Raw genomic sequence first — 18,272 nt, 5'->3', positions numbered from 1 at the left:
CAAACACATACATATACTGCGCGCACACCGATAGGTATATCCTTGACTCTTTTTCCGCTGTCTCAGAGGAGGATGTGTCGCTGTTGATCGCCTCTTCTCCCTCTACCACTTGCCCTCTTGACCCCATTCCCTCCCATCTCCTAAAACCTCTTCCTCCTACTATAATCCCTACGCTCACACATATTTTTAACTCCTCCCTCTGCTCTGGAACCTTCCCATCCTCCTTCAAACATGCAACAGTCATACCATTAATCAAAAACAGCAAGCTTGACCCTACCTGTCTTTCTAACTATCGACCTGTCTCCCTACTGCCTTTTGCCTCTAAACTCCTTGAACGTCTTGTATTCTCTCGCTTGCTCCATTTTCTCAACACCTATTCTCTCCTAGACCCTCTACAATCTGGCTTCCGCATTGCTCACTCCACGGAAACAGCCCTCACTAAAATAACTGACGACCTCCATGCTGCCAAAGACAGAGGTCATTACACTCTGCTCATATTACTCGACCTCACTGCAGCATTTGACACCGTGGACCACCCTCTTCTCCTTCATATTCTCCATACTCTTGGTATTCGGAACAAAACTCTATCCTGGATCTCATCCTACCTCTCCCATCGTACTTTCAGTGTCTCTTCTGCTAACACCTCCTCCTCCTCTATTGATCTCTCTGTGGGAGTACCCCAGGGCTCTGTCCTGGGACCTCTTCTCTTTTCTCTGTACACTCTCTAGGTGACTAATAACATCTTTTGGGTTTAAATATCACCTCTATGCTGACGACACACAAATATACTTTTCAGCACCTGACCTTACACCTGCTGTACAAACCAAAGTTTCTGAATGTCTCTCTGCTATATCATCCTGGATGGCCCTCCGCTGCCTTAAACTCAACATGGCTAAAACAGAGCTCCTCATACTTCCTCCCAAACCTGGCCGTATTACCTCCTTCCACATTACTGTTGGAACTACGATCATTCACCCAGTAGCCCAAGCACGCTGCCTAGGGGTCACACTCGACTCCTCTCTCACATTCGTCCCTCACATTCAAAACATTTCTAAAACCTGTTGCTTTTTCCTCTGCAATATAACAAAGATACGCCCTTTCCTCTGTTGCTCGACTGCTAAAACTCTGACTCAGGCACTCATTCTCTCCCGTCTTGATTACTGTAACCTCCTGCTGTCCGGCCTTCCTGCCTCTCACCTATCTCCACTACAATCTATCCTAAATGCTGCTGCCAGAATCACTCTACTCTTTCCTATATCTGTCTCAGCATCTCCCCTCCTGAAATCCCTCTCCTGGCTTCCGATCAAATCCTGCATCTCACACTCCATTCTTCTCCTCACTTTTAAAGCTTTACACTCTTCTGCCCCTCCTTACATCTCAGCCCTAATTTCTCGCTATGCACCATCCCGACTCTTGCGTTCTGCTCAAGGATGTCTTCTTTCTACCCCCTTTGTATCTAAAGCCCTCTCCCGCCTTAAACCTTTTTCACTGAGTGCCCCACACCTCTGGAATGCCCTTCCCCTCAATATCCGACTAGCACCCTCTCTATCCACCTTTAAGACCCACCTTAAGACACACTTGCTTAAAGAAGCATATGAATAGCACTGTAGATATTCTGAACACATGATACATAAAGCTTGGCCCCCTGCAGACGCACTTACCAGAATTCCCTCCTACTGTCTCTGTACGTTCTCCCTACCTACCAATTAGATTGTAAGCTCCTCGGGGCAGGGACTCCTCTTCCTTAATGTTACTTTAATGTCTAAAGCACTTATTCCCATGATCTGTTATTTATATTATCTGTTATTTATTTGATTACCACATGTATTACTTCTGTGAAGCGCTATGTACATTAATGTCGCTATATAAATAAAGACATACAATACAATACTGTATAAGCATTAGCATACGACAAACTTGATTTAAACAGTATTGGGGAAAGGAAAATATATGTGGGGGAATAAAATGCATCTCACAATAAGTCCCCTTATTTTGTTTTCTTTCATAGTATTTCCATGCAAAACAGTTTGTCATTTTCAAATACACAATGTGCTCATGGGGCAGGAGGGAGTGTAAGGCTACGCTTATAGCGACGGTAACGTCGGGCTGCGGTCACTGGAAAAATCAAATTGAGATGACTTCCAGCGTTTGCGACCAAGCCGTTGCTGCGTCTCGCTTACTATAAGTGCACGCGCCGGCGGCAATGCATTTGTTTTGACGCGACGTTGCCGATACTATAAGCGCAGCCTAAAGAGGGAATGAGACAGCAAGGTGAGTAGAAGGAGGAAACTGAGAGACAGTAAGTAGAGGGAGTCTAGTGTACCCACAGAGGAGCAGACACTGTAAGGCAGGGAATGCAAAGAGGAGCATGATGGATGAGAGCGTAAGGTGGGGAAGAGGGGACGAGACAGCAATGCATTACGGAGAGGGATAAAAACAATAAGTAATGTTTAATGACCTTTCAGATATCCTAGATCGGCTTATGTAATGCTGGGTACAGCAAGTATGTTTTTTAATTTGAGTTTTTGGATCTCAATAACAAGTTTTATTTTTGTAAACTTATACTGTGAGGTTTTTGAGTGCACAATATTGGGTTCTGTTCACTTTCCGTGTATATGCATCTTTATCTGTCTGTTTATTTTTTTAATTTGTTAAAACCAAAATCCTCAACGCTTACGCAATAGTGGCAGAAACGTGTAAAACCGCCTCGGGTTGGAACGGAGTTAATAGTTTGCATTTACACCAGCAGCTTTGATTGTTTACACGAAGAACCTGTTTCTCTTGATGAAACATAAGCAATTGAAGCTGCTGGGAATTACTACTTTTATATTAAATTATGCCGAAAATAAACCAGGAAGTGCGTGGAGCCTTGCATTTTAATACATGTTTTGGTTCTATATGGCTGCAAAGCAATGGGTTAATCGGTTTCATTTTAAGTCCTTATATCCAGGATCTTATAACTTTTATTCATGCTTTTGGAAAGTCCTTTGCTCCTTTTTGAAGCGCTGATGAAAACCTGTGTAGGCCTAGTATCTTTTTGAAGGAATATGTGAAAATACTAGGTGTTTAGGTAGATGCCAAGAGAACACCATTAATAAAGGGGCTTACAATAAACTGCCTCACAGCATAAATTAGATACTCTTTCTTTCCCCTCTGAGAAAATAATTCTACTTGCATGATGGCTATTAAAATAGAAATGTATATTTGTTGCTGTTTGTGATGAGTTTAAAGGAGCAATCCATGCACCTTTTTACCCAGGATTGAAGTTGAGGGTCTCTGAATCTGAACCCCATTCATTTCGGCTCCAGGGACCCCTTGCTTCCAGAGATACCTCCGTAGTAGCTGCTTGGCTAGCAGGGCAGTTTAAGGTTCCCACGTCACGTGGGCCAATAGGAAGCCCAACCTGATGTCACAGCCTCCTATTGGCCCGCAGAGCGGGGGAAGTTTGAAACGCCTCCATAACATAAACCCTGGTAGCCGAGCGGAGTGGCTAGTGGCACCTACTACAGAGGTATCTCCGGAAGCAGGGGGTCCTGACAGCTGATATTAATGGGGGTTTAGCTCTTGAGACCCCCTGCTTCAATTTTGGGTGAAAAAAACTAAACGAAAACACAGAGCATGGATTGCCGCTTTAATGAACCAACATGAGCCTTCTTGACAGATTAAAGTATCGTGAATATAGACATGAACACAAGACCTGTAAGCTTTTGTAGACCACATTTGCATGTCAAGAGCTCTTAGGCCTCGGACATGGTATGAAACAAAGAAAAGCCCGGGCGCTCCCTGATTAAGTTCTTAAGAACAGGGGCAATGTAACAATGGAATTTACAACCTTATAAACAAAGGTCCCCTCTGGTTCGTCTTCTTGTCCTATGGCTCAGACCCCAATAGGGTCCTTATCCAGGATCCTTATTAGTACAGGGATATAGAGAGAGAAAGGGGGAGCACAGGTTGAAGAATTTGGGGTATCTGGAGTATCTAATTAGATATTTGTATGTGTGTTTGAAAGATATAATAAATCACTTACACGGCCTTGTGTAAATGCTCTCACAGCAAGGTTTACTTGTCTTGGTGTTCCCTCGGTCGGTTGCCTCCTTCTTTTCAGGACTTGGTTTTCTTTCTGGATATCTTCAACGGTCCTCGGCTTACAATGAGGATGTCTCCCTCGGAGTCAATAGATTAAAAAAACAATGTTTTAGAGGGGGATACAGACAGTATTGATAAAGTCCAATGGTATATATATATATTTATATTTATAAGGCAGTAAATACTGCCGGTACTCACACGGGCTAGTGTGAGTACAATCCTAGGGGAAGGTATCTTTTTATCCAAAGTTGATCTTAGCACGTAGTGATCTATAGGTGTATTAGGGGTCTGGTATGTAATGATAAATATAAAATGATACTCACACGGCCTTGTGTGAGTGAATGCACATCAAGGTATCTTTATCTTGATAGTCCGTTTTTTCTTCTTTTCCGGTATTCTTGATCTTCTTCCTAATTTTCCTCGGTGGTCTTCAACTCCCAGTGTGGTGATCCCCCTCGGTGTGAACAAATAGGAAAACAATTGTTAGTGGGGAAACGTCAACATAAATCAGTGGCTACCCACTAGAAGAGCACGAGCAGATACGTAAAAACAGCAAAATGCTGCAGGCACTCACACGGGCAAGTGTGAGTGTAATCCTAGGGGAAGGTATCTTTTCTCTTTTGGTGTCTTTAAATCTGGTGCCCTGTAAGGGTAATGGTGGTCTAATATATATAGGTATTTAAAAATAAAATTCAAAATGATACTCACACGGCCTTGTGTGAGTAAATGCACATCAGGGTATCTTTGACTTCTTTGTGATACTGATAATATTGATCTCCAAGTGCCAGTATAGGTAGAGAACCCCTCCCTGGTGTAGATGTAAATTTGAACAATGTCACGATTTTCGTGGGCTACAACAAAATTTATTAAAGAACTCTAAAAACGGAACATGTTTAAAAACAATAGAAAAAATGCATAGAAAGAAAAAGCCAGCCGTCTGAAAGAAATTTGCTCGTGGGTCTCGTGGAGCGCAGCTAACTTGCTCCGCGTCCGGATATAGTGCTGCCTCCTCTCAGATCCACTCCTTGACGGTGGCTGTGCTGGGTCACAATTGCCTAGTGGTCAGAGCAACGCGTTTCGACTTTTGGTCTTCCTCAGGCTCCAGGCAATTGTGACCCAGCACAGCCACCGTCAAGGAGTGGATCTGAGAGGAGGCAGCACTATATCCGGACGCGGAGCAAGTTAGCTGCGCTCCACGAGACCCACGAGCAAATTTCTTTCAGACGGCTGGCTTTTTCTTTCTATGCATTTTTTCTATTGTTTTTAAACATGTTCCGTTTTTAGAGTTCTTTAATAAATTTTGTTGTAGCCCACGAAAATCGTGACAGTGTTCAAATTTACATCTACACCAGGGAGGGGTTCTCTACCTACACTGGCACTTGGAGATCAATATTATCAGTATCACAAAGAAGTCAAAGATACCCTGATGTGCATTTACTCACACAAGGCCGTGTGAGTATCATTTTGAATTTTATTTTTATATACCTATATATATTAGACCACCATTACCCTTACAGGGCACCAGATTTAAAGACACCAAAAGAGAAAAGATACCTTCCCCTAGGATTACACTCACTCTTGCCCGTGTGAGTGCCTGCAGCATTTTGCTGTTTTTACGTATCTGCTCGTGCTCTTCTAGTGGGTAGCCACTGATTTATGTTGACGTTTCCCCACTAACAATTGTTTTCCTATTTGTTCACACCGAGGGGGATCACCACACTGGGAGTTGAAGACCACCGAGGAAAATTAGGAAGAAGATCAAGAATACCGGAAAAGAAGAAAAAAGGGACTATCAAGATAAAGATACCTTGATGTGCATTCACTCACACAAGGCCGTGTGAGTATCATTTTATATTTATCATTACATACCAGACCCCTAATACACCTATAGATCACTACGTGCTAAGATCAACTTTGGATAAAAAGATACCTTCCCCTAGGATTGTACTCACACTAGCCCGTGTGAGTACCGGCAGTATTTATTGCCTTATAAATATAAATATATATATATACCATTGGACTTTATCAATACTGTCTGTATCCCCCTCTAAAACATTGTTTTTTAATCTATTGACTCCGAGGGAGACATCCTCATTGTAAGCCGAGGACCGTTGAAGATATCCAGAAAGAAAACCAAGTCCTGAAAAGAAGGAGGCAACCGACCGAGGGAACACCAAGACAAGTAAACCTTGCTGTGAGAGCATTTACACAAGGCCGTGTAAGTGATTTATTATATCTTTCAAACACACCTACAAATATCTAATTAGATACTCCAGATACCCCAAATTCTTCAACCTGTGCTCCCCCTTTCTCTCTCTATATCCCTCGGACATGGTATGGCAGACAGCGTGTACGCACGCTGAGCAAACAGACTGCCTTAAGGCAGTGTTCGCTTCCATGCTGTGTGCAGGCGCACGGAAGCAGGAGGGGGCGCGCGTTGCGTGAAAAATCAGTTAAACTGATTTCTCAACGCGACAGATGCCACGTGTGCGGTTCGCCCAATGAGGGCGAACCAGCTCCGCGATGTCACTGGGAATGTCCCCAGGAACGCCCACCACGACCTGTCTGTTATGGCCAGGGAAAGCACCCGCTTTCTCTCAGCCTCCGCGCGGGCTGCGGCACCATGTCTGCAGCCTTAGGTTCATCTATTGCAAGGTTTCACAGCTGGCAACAAATACACATTGCCTGTGTATAAATGTATTATTTTAAATGTTTTCAGGATCTTTCTATACTAAAAAAATGGCTTCTACATATGTGCATTTGTGTTAAACAAGAAACATGAATTCAATTAAAAAATTTTTTTTACTCCTTGTAGTTAAATGTAGTTTTATAGCAAATTGTCTGGGTAGTATTGGTTTAATCATTGATAATAGCATGCTACACATAGTAGCATGACATGTTTTTGTAACACTTTTTTTCCCGTTGTGTAATTCTGCTTTCGGTCACATGCAGCATTGCTTTCTTGGCCCCCTCCTTATAGGGCAAGCTGCCGTTCTAATGGTTTACATTTACATTTCCAGCTTCACTATGGAAAATCGGTGTCTCTTTAGACATGGAATATTTATACAGTCGCCTGTGTGTGAATATTTAGTAGGACCCGATGCTGCACTGGATTCTGTGTCTGATTAGGATGGTCTGGCAACAAGCAACATTTAATATGGAATCGGTAAGTTACATTATATTTTATTTTTTCCCGATCTGAATTGTAAAGCTGATCTTTGACTACCAGAATGGATTGGTCGACAGTGAAAAGTTGCCACCTCAAACTTTCATTGTCTGATTTGCTTTGTGATGTCTTGCAGGAAAGTGGTTAAAGGGGCATTGCTGTTTGGAGGTTACATTTAAATTCCTCCCCAAACCTCCTACAAAAATGATAGAGGTGCACTGTATAGGGGTGATTAGTATATCTGTTTCTATGCACTGCTGGATGAGCTGCGACTTGTTTTGCAAGCCCTAATTTAATTATATTGGGCATAGTGTTGGGTACTATAATTTGAACCAAATTGATACCGTATATTTGTAAACCGTGAAGATTATGTATACTTTAGAGTTTAACGGTGAAGGAAGTTATTAGATGGTGATGTGTTTTGTGTCGTCATTACTCCTAGGCCCTGCCTATACTAACCCAGTATTCTGTTCCTGCACTAGGGGAAATCACCGACCGCTTCTTCAGTGTTGGGGGGCGAGGGGAGGAGACAGGTTGTCCCATTGTTTATCCCACTCCTACAGATGGCGGCCCCGTTCACAATGCGTTTACGTTGCTACTTGTGTTTTAATAATGTTGTGCTGTATAACTATTTAGGGTTGTCAGTGCAGTTTTTCCAATGTAATGTATTTCTGTCTCTTGGGGAATGATTGTTGCTCCCTTTGGAGCACAGTCTTCTGACAGATTATAGTTGCATATTGGAAAGTTGGTTAGGCCTTGGGATGCCAGCATGCTGATGGCTCTTACGTTCAGTGTACATCATGGTATTTTTCTATAGAGCGATTTTGACCGTTGCTCTCCAAGAACAGCAAATTCAATTGGAAAGGAAAAGGACAACGTACTCATCCATTCTTAATATCGGAGGTGGTGGGGAGGTATCCTGTCTAATGGCTGCACAAGCAGTCACACAATCCTGGTGGCAAAAACCTCATACCCCATATTATTACACAGAAAGGGTTGTCAAGTCTTGCATTTAATGTCACTAGAAGAATTGCATCTAATCACAGTTGATTTTATTATTGTAAACCCGTTTTGGTATGTTTAAGGTTTAAAAATGTAAAAAATTGCAAAAATCCAGAGTCTGATTTTCTAAATCAGAAAAAAATCAGCAATTCTGAATGAGGCATTACATTGAATGTATTCCAACCCAAATGGAAGAAAGTCACTTGGTAAAAACCATAATGCTGCATAGTGCTCATCTTGAGTATTTTTGCTAATCCTTCTTCTTTTTTTTTTTAAATACTAAAAGGCGTATCGGAGACCAGCCAGAGCCCACTATTAATGTATCTCAATCTGTTAGGCAGAAAAGTAATCAAATTCATGTATTAGCTCTGTAGATTGTACTAATTGAACCTCTCATTTATGTTATCAATATTCCTTTGTTCTCCTAGTCCTTGTTACTCGGCTTATACCTTATTTTGTAACTGTCCTAACCAACTATTGCAAATTACCTCTGCTAAAACCCCCAAACAACCATTTAACTATTTTTTTGCAAAGTTTGTCTCTAGGAAACCTGATCCCCAGTCCAGATATTGTCTGTGTGGACTTTCTGTTGCTTTGTGAACCTGTGACCCTGTTTATTCATGATGAGGCCTGACCTTGAGCTACTGAGTGAGGTCTCCTAAAAACCTGGCACAGCTGTGCTGAATAGCTAGTGCTGAAGGAATTCATTTTGGGAGTTTGGGGTCAAGCAATCACACTCCAGTAGTGAGGAGCAGAGATGCTACTGAACTGGTGAAAACTCTTGTGCTCAAATAGTGTGAGACTCTCTTTAAATGAATGGCGCTAGATGTGCCTGATTACATTATGGAGCATAAATTGCCGTACAGCTTATATCTTCAATGTGCCATAATTGTCCTGATGTTTTCTCTTCTCTTTTAGGCATTTTGGTCAGGAAAACCGTATGGTTCGTCCCGAAGTATTGTACGACTAATCGGGTCAAATCTTTCTCTCATCCAATCTCCAAGAGTCCATCTTCAGGTATGGCTAACCATACATTCAGATTATGCAAAAGACCATTTAAAGTTGTAGACCAAGCAATATCGTGTGTGTTGTTGTTTTTTTCTTTTCTTAATCAGTTCTGTACTATGAGAAATTACTTGTAGCATTTAAAGAAAGAATCTGAATTACATTTGTAATGTATTATGTAACACGCATTTTTGTTTCTATAGCAACCATTTACAAAGTCACATCCCCTTTCTCTTCTGAAACCGGCTCTGGCATACCCCTTTTTGAGCCCTGCCCTCTCGCTAGCAGTGCACGAATTGAATCTTTGGTCCTCTTCTGCTGCACTGACAGCCATTTAGTGAACTCCCAAGCCGAATCTTCACCGTTCGATCGGCATCTTGTAATGATTGTATTTATGCACATATTAAAGGGGGATTTTTTCATTTTAATTTTTAAATGGCAGCTTGGACTGCTGCTTTAAAGGTTTAACATTGCTAACCTCTTGATGGTCGACCCATGCATGATTGAATTATAATAGTTACTGTTCCTTTTGTTTTTGTGATCAACAGCGTGTCAGAGTAAAACAGACTTGTACTAATGTGCTATTAAACCCTTGTTTAATTGATTTCTGGGGGGGGTGGGTGGGCAGTGGTACATTTTTGTTTTTTTGCCTCAGATACTGAGCTTGAATAAAGTGTCAAAGTCACAGATATCTTGATAGGAAGTGTGAGGGGAAGACTGATCTCATAATAGGGTAAAGGTTCTTCATTTTGATTTTTAGTGACTTGTTCTTGGCGCTCTCTTGATTCATTAAATTCTTCTCAATAGTAAATGATCTCCCAACAGTGAGGTTATCTCCCATCAAAGAGATTTTAAAGACCGTCTATCTCAGGGGTGCACAAACTTTTGCAGCGGGGCCCCCGGTGCTCGCATCCCACTTACCTCAGTTCCCGGCGTAATATGACACCGCAGGGTCATGTGACATCACGTGACCCCGCGTGGTCATTTGCCGCCGCGTTGCCATTGTGACGCGTTAACATCCATCTGATTCTCGGTAAGTAATAGGTTGCAGAGGCCTTTAAATGCCGTGAGGGAGAGCCCAGGGCCTCTGCTACAAACGCACCCCCCCTACAAAAATCTTGCGCCCCACAGTTTGCGCACCCCTGGTCTATCAGATGTATCTGTTTAAAGTATTTTTAGTTTCTGTTCTCTAAGGTGCAGTTGTTAGCTGGTTGCAAGTATGAAGGCTTACTCTGTTTTCCTGTTTTATTAAAGCAACATATGCTAGAGCAGAAATTTAATTGTACATTCTGTGTTATACAAGAATAAGAAAAGTATGAAATGAAGCAATCAGAGGTCAGTTTACTTAGAAAGTTTGATAGGAAAGTTATGAACCCATTGGAGCTAGTGTGTAGGTGAAAAAAGAATTTCAAGAACTATGTTTTGCTATCTGAGCTATTCATGAGAATAAAAGGAAATGTAGGAGGGGCAGATATGATTCATGTGGAAGAGTCTGGACAATGGTATCTTTGTCTACTGCCCAAATTAATGCAAATCCCAAAAATTAACATTTCCAACATTACCATTAATGTGCATTAGTAAAAGTTCAAACTAAACACCTAACAAATGTAATTGTTTTTTGAGTGATCTACGGGATAAATGTTCCCTTTATATTCACTCGCCTCTTATCCCTTTTATGCCGTTTCACTATAGTTTCAGTTTTGTGTACTCCTGCTGTGAACCAATGCTGTTTTAAAACAGATGATTAACCTGGAGGGCTCTGCTAATGGAAGAAACACATCTGTCTGTACATAGTCCCTTAATGCTTACTGCTTACTGCCAAAACTGCTGGAGTTGGGAGCTAAATAGTGAGAATGAATGACTTGTTACATTTACTATACTACGTCACTTTGACCTAAAAATAGTTCAAGGCGTAGTTTCACTTTCCTCTTCAATTTTAGCTCCTGATTCATTGTGACATTGTGTATTCGTCGTCCATTTATCTCAACCCTTCTTATTGCAACATTGGAATTGCTTCTGCATTATTTCCTCAGTCAGGTCTGACGCCCAAAAAGCTTCCAAAAAAACAAAAAAAAAAACCAATAGCTAGCCCTCATTAATACAACACTCATATATTCATAAAGCATATCCCATAATGGTACCAACTCCTCTCTAGCTTTTTATATTGAGCCTGAACTCCAGAAAGGCATTTGACTGGTTTCAAGCCTTTTAACCTATCTTTATAAATAAATTCGTAAGGCACTTTATAAAAATCTGCCTGCAAACTTTAAAGCAGCAGTCCCGCCTGGGCGTCATTTTGTTGTTTTCCGTTACAGAATTGTGAGGCCTTTTGGGCAAGTGCACTATTTTCAGTGGCAGGGGTCCTCTGGTTCATGAGGTAATTAGCAGTGTAAATACCGGGTTTAAAGTTCCCTGCTGTGGAAACAATCTTGCGGGGTCTGTGTCATCGGTGCGGCTTCCTGTTGACTGACACCTGTCCTCGTGTGTCCACCACGAGAAGCACTGTCACCGGTAATCGCCGCCAGGAATTGATTTAGCTCCAGCATCCGAGGTCCCCAGTTCAAAAAAAATAATTCTACTTTTTTTTTACTGAGATTGCTGCTATAATGTTAATGATAGATTTTCCTCTTTCCACTATAAAGAGCATGGGTCGGCAACTCTAATCCTCAAGGACCACGGACAGGTTGGATTTTCAGGATATCCCTGCATCCCTCGAAGACTGAGCCTCAGCCATCTGTGCTGAAGCAGGGATATCCTGAAAACCTGGCTTGTTGGTGGTCCTTTAGATAAGGGATGGGATACTCTAGTCCTCGAGGTACAAGGCGGGGAACCCTTGCTCGCCCAGATGGATAGTGCTAAGGTGGTCTTCCATAGAAAATGGCTTCCTTATTTACTTCTGTAAGAAGCATTGGTGTGCTGTAACCATATTATAATCAAACACTATCGTTTTGGAATGGTAGTGATCCTAGTCTATTCTGTCCACTCGCTGTTGCTTTTTAATAGTTTCCTCCAACCCCTAGTAATTGCTTTTGAGGTGCATAGTAAAGCTCTCCCTTCAAATATCCCTTTATGCAGACTGCATGCTTATATATGTTAAATGATCCAGTAAATATGATGCATTAAAGCTGCAGTTCAGTTTTTTTTTTTTTTTTTAATTTATTTTTTTACTTCAATAGTTTTATGTGTGCAATCTCTAATTACCTAAAGAACTGTATAGCTGCAGGTCAATTCATTCTCCATGTATTGATAGGTCGAAATTTGGTGACATAATTAGTGAAGGGATCTGTTTAGATTCAGCTTGTCTGTCAGTGGAAGCTCATGAATATTCATGAGCAATTCTGCACTGACGTGCTAGAGGGAGGGCAGGGCTGACAAAGGGGTGTGCCAGGGGTTGTGACAGGACATGAAGGGGCAGTGCCTTAGCAAATGGCTGTTAAAATAGAATACAAGAAAATTGGTCTTTAAAAGTTGTTTTTTTTTAAAACAGAAAATGCTAAAAGTATTTTTTCTTACTACAGAACTGATTTATTAAAAAAAAACACACATGCAGGATATTGACTGAACTGCAGCTTTAAGTCATTTTACCACATTTGCTGGATACAGAATAAACAACTCAATATGCGAAAAAAATGCAAATTATTCACTAAAATATTTCTGTTATCACACCTTTTAAACTTACAAATGTTCTATAATTTAAAATATATTCTGCTTCAAGGGAAAATCTCAAAAGTTAAATATAGACCAATTTAGCACTTTTGCTATATGCACAGTCTTTTAAAGATGTTTACCTACACGGCATGATGAGGTCTGGCCAAATTCATTAAATAAATACAAAGTATGTTATAAAAATTGTCATAATTCAGACTCCAAGCATTATTTTTGGAATGGCAGAAACAAAGTCCTAGGTTGGATAATAATAATAATAAGAAAAAAAAAGTACCAAACTTTAATATTTTTGTTATACATGGTCATACACCGACCGGTGTGGTGTGATTCTCATCCAAACCTTCCAATGGTAAGACATTATGCTATTACTATCACCAAATATTTTAAAGAACTGGGCAATACATACATACGTACGTACATACATACATACATACATACGAAAGAAACATATTAAGTAGCGCCAAAAGTGATATTGTGATGAACAATTATAAATTGGGGATAACACAAGAATAAAAATGAATAATGAACCCTATATAAATCTAAACAATATCCTCTGTGCATAAAAAGTAAAAGTGAATAATATTGAACTGAATAACAAATCACTACATATCTAAACGTGACCAAAGTGAAAAGAAGTTATAGATCCAGTCCTTTTCAAAAAAAGTCCTTCAATGGTAGAACAATTAATGCTGGTGTGGGAGTCTTCGGCAGCTCTCAAACAGGATGAACCACATCCAATGGATACCTACAGGAGAAAAAGAAGAGAGCGCACGCCCCATAGTTAAAAAGGTACATGGGGGGGGGGGGGGGGGGAGGAGGAGAAGGAAATTTACTCACAAGGGTAAGTATTACAAAAGCAATTTGTGATAAATATCACCGCCAATCTGGTCAATCTGCATCCAGGATCCGCAGTTCAACTCTCACTTGATGCTGCAGAGATGGTAGCTGGTGCAGAGATCCACAGGCTCCTTGAAACAGTCAAAACCAATTTGCAGGAGTTCCAGGTAGTCTCTCCTAATGTAGCTGGCTGAAATTCTCATCCGCGCTCGATACGGCCTCGTCGTGCGCATACCCTTGTGAGTGAATTCCCCCCCTTCCTATTTCATATTAAATGTACCTTTTTACACTATGGGGCGTGCACTCTCTCTTCTTTTTCTCACATACATACATACATACATACATACATACATACATACATACATACATACATACATACATACATACATACATACATACATACATATGCAGTCGGTTTGCCCAAGAGAAGAGGCATGGTGACACATGTGCCACGTAACTCCATACTGCTGGTTTATACCTGGTCATTGCCTATTTCAGAGTTTAGTCGCAGAACTTGCTTACTGGTTAAGTGCAGAACTTGGTTGTCAACTTTTTCAAGGAAATGTTATAGATCTTGTGGCACAAAATGCAATTATTTGCTCATTTTGTCTGTACACCGTATCCCTTTTCACATGTTCAGTTTTAATTTTTTTAGAAATGAAGTTAAATGTTTCAGTATAATTTATATTGTGTTGCAGTGTAACATCATGCATATTTCTTTAATTTATGTAGCACTGTAACTTTGTGGCACCAGCTGGTGCCAGATGGGGATTTTGGCTTTCCGTGCACCTGCTATTCGTGTTGTAAATCACTTACTAGGCCTTTGAAGCTTTATAAACAAAAGCGTACATCGGTGTTAATCTTTCTATATTTACAATACTCATTTGTGATTAAAATGTTATCAATTATTAAACTTCAGTCCAATCTGCATATCTCACACCTGTGAGCATCTAAAAATTTGCAGTGTCACCGCTGGAGATTTTTTTTAGATTCTAGAACAGGCTACAGATGTTTACTGTATGTATTTTTTGAGTCTCTCTCTTTTTTTTATATCACTTTTCTAACCACTTTTATTTATAATGCGCCAACATATTCCGTAGCGCAGTACAATAGTTGGAAAACGCAAATAATAAAATACCTACTGTAACAATGTATGTTACTATTTGATAAGGAGAGCCCTGCCCCAAGGAGCTTACAATCTGTACGGGTAAGTGGAAGCATAGGGCACAGAGAGATAGGAAGGTTGATGTGTTTTTTCAGATAGCTGCTTACTGGTTGAAGGCACTGGGGATGTAAGTGGGAATATGCAGAGGTAGAGCTTTGAGAGCAGGATAATGTGCGAGGATGAAAATGCTTTAATAAACATCTGAAATATTTTACCCAAGACCAATAACGGAGCAGCTGTAACAGCAGAATACGGCTGACACCCTTTGGCTGCTGCCTTTGCTGCGACTCTGTTGTTTCTAAAGCCGGGTCCATAGTAGAACACGCTAGCTTTCCGCACTCTTCCTCCACCGCGTCGCGTTTGCAAAACAAATTTGTTTGTCTTGCAAAGCTCTGCTCTCCCTGTAGCGCATGTGCACGCGCTAGCACTATGCGCATATGCATTGGGATCCAAGTGTTTGTGCCGTATCCTGCACTATGGACGCGGCGTAAGAGTGTCTGAGGGGGAAGTAAAAACAGTGGAGCAGCAAACAGACCCCTACAACAGAGATGCAGGGGGCAGGTGCTGACCATAACCTCAATGTGTATAAAGTTCGTTTGAGACAGTTTGAAAATTACACTCAAGCCCTGTATTCTACACACTTATTTTTTGCCAAATAGTCCTCTTCCTAGTAATTTCCTTGCATTTAAAAATTGTACAGTTCGTTACAAAATGTGCCCATTGTGTCTGGCCAAATTTATGCACAATCCCAAATTCCAGTGATAATTCTAGAACCAGAACATTGCAACATGCCTTTCTTTCATGTCATCTGAAGATCTAATAGAGCTACCTGGAACCTATGGCAAACAGTTTAGGGACACAGACTTTATTAATCTAATTTTAAGGAGGTTGATACTACCTTACTCCTTTTATTAGTGCATACACAAAAGTAGTGCATACACAAAAGTAGTTGTGATCATACCAAAACCTATAGATCTGTTGCAGAATTTCCCCCCACCCCCCCCAAAATTAAAACACTTATATGCAGTAACACCTCTACTACAAATGTGCTGTGTTGGGTTTGGTTAACATTTTTTTTAATGCTCTCAGTAGACGGAGCTCCATCTAGTGAACTCGTCCATTTTGTTCTTACTGTGATTTAATGAAATAGTATATCATTATTGTAGGAAATGTTAGAAAATCTATAAAGCCGCCAAATGTCTACTCATTGCTTTTCCCTAAATACCATATGATTGCTTCCCTATTTACAAAAAATATATCAAAATAGGAACCACTAAATCAAGTAGCGATTAAGTGACAAATGCTTGGTGATATTTGTTGTACCCTGTTGTGGAATATGTTTGCCAGTTTAGGTAAGATTGTAGAATTATACATTGTCACATGCTTTACATATAAAACAAGGGGATGATGTAGTATTGCTGCTTTAATGGAAAATACACACTATTTCAAATTACACTGAGCATTTCATGTGATAGCACAAAAACTCACAAAACTACTATACAGTATTACGATTGGAGGTACTAGAAGTCTGGGTTTTTTTTTCCCCCCAAGCCCATGAGCAAAATAATGCTCACTTTAATAATGCATGCTCTGTATAATTCAAGATTGTTTGTTTAATATGTTGGCCAAAGAAACCTTCATTTCTTCAGGCTGTCATCTGCCAAGCTTTGCAATAGATGTGGAGTAGTGTATAATTTTGGAATATTTGTAGCCGATGTTGCTCTTGTGTATATATAGATAGTATAACACCATGCTATAGTCACTGTATTCTGTTATTGATATCACTTCCAGTTTTTGGCTTGTATGTGTGTCAATAGAGAGCTTGTAACATACTAAAATACTTCAGACAATGAATATAACAGTAAGCCACTGTATTAAACCATTTATCCAGTTTCATGGTTTCACCTGAGCCGTGTTTTAGAATGGAATCTACAGAACAGAATCCCACGGTCTCCCCTAGAGAGAGGCACATTTTCCGCCTGAAGCCGCCGATTCGTTTTAAAAATGTTTTTTCTATTAAGAAAATTCCGATTTGGAATCCAAACTTGAATCCGAATTTGTTAAACGGCATAATTGGGGAGGGTGTATATAAATAGTGTTGAATCAGAGCATCATGGGCGGATTTGAAAGAATTCAATCAGGCTAAAGTGGTTGAAATGGGTCTTTGGATTTCGGCGTGCTGATACTGCGGATCGGATTTGACCTGAAAAGCCTGGGAAAATTAGTGGATCGAATTCTGACAGGTTCGTCCGTCTCCCCATGCTAAGCAGCAATTTTCCAGCAACATGTCTGTCTTTTTAATAACAAACTGATTGTGTTCTCTCGAGCTGAACCCCCAGATTCCTAAGATAATAGCAATTGTATTATTTTATATATCTAGAGACATCACAGCGGAGAGTTGTTCAGTTCTGAAGAATCTACTGTTCAGTTTTTGTTAAAGTCAAAAATAAAAAAAAGTATAAATGTACGTACATGACCACGCTTTTATTCAACTTTTAGACCATTTGAGCAGCTAATGGATGATTATATACGTCATAACTTCTGTATAGCACAGGTATGGCAAGTTTCTAACCACTAAGGCCTTGGCGGCGCTGGGCGGGCGTGCTCACACTGGCCGCAATGAAACACATTGCGGCAATGTGTGTGGCCAGCGTGAGCAAGCGCCTGAGCATGCGCGGCGCTTACCTGCTTGCCAAGCAAGCAAATATGAATTTGCCGCTCGCGCGTCACATGTGCGGTTCGCCCAATGAGGGAGAACCAGCTCCATGACGTCTTGGCCACGCCCCACTGCGAGGGCACCTAGCCGGCCACGAATCGCCTGGCCGCGCAGAGCACGAGCGCCAGCGAGCGCGCCCGCTCCCTGCCTGGCCGCAGCCTTATTGCTTAAATACACGTTACAAATTGTTTGGTTATAAAAGCAGTTAGTTGAAAATATTGATTTAAACTCCCCTTTCCGTAACTTTACTGTCCTTCCTTTATTCCCTATTTCTATTATCTAACATAATTATTTTTTATTTAGAAACAATGTAACTTTGTATATTTACTAATGATTTTGTCACAGTGGTTTTGTCCTGCCTTTGAAGTAGGCTCCCAATGGAAATGTATCCTTGTACCCTGATATTCAGCGGACTGCAAAATGTCATTTTAAATCTGGTTTTCTTTGAGTTCTGTGTTTCTCCTTCTGCTGTAATCTCTGAAGTGCTTCGATAATCTTCTATTCTTTCTTTCCCACTACTTCAGCCTTACTATGAAAGGAGCATGCATCGACACTATTGTAGGTCAGTTGCCATTTCAGAGAGTGCTGCATGTTTTTAAACGTCAGTGTTTTTTTTTATTATATATATA

General features: G+C 40.7%; 1 protein-coding gene across 1 annotated transcript in view; it reads left to right on the top strand.

Moving 5' to 3' along the window:
* The window catches only part of MTFR1 (mitochondrial fission regulator 1), a 50,171-nt gene that overhangs the window by 18,186 nt on the left and 13,713 nt on the right, over window positions 1-18,272 (top strand). The window contains exons 4-5 of the mRNA XM_075584022.1: window positions 7,107-7,252; window positions 9,173-9,271. Of these exons, the coding sequence (XP_075440137.1) occupies window positions 7,187-7,252; window positions 9,173-9,271 (165 nt within the window). The 5' untranslated portion in view covers window positions 7,107-7,186. The remainder of the gene's footprint in view (window positions 1-7,106; window positions 7,253-9,172; window positions 9,272-18,272) is intronic.

Source organism: Ascaphus truei, chromosome 2, assembly GCF_040206685.1.
Source record: "Ascaphus truei isolate aAscTru1 chromosome 2, aAscTru1.hap1, whole genome shotgun sequence".
NCBI lineage: Eukaryota > Metazoa > Chordata > Amphibia > Anura > Ascaphidae > Ascaphus > Ascaphus truei.
Note: the sequence above shows the minus strand (reverse complement) of the source record. Positions and strands in the feature narration are given on the sequence as shown.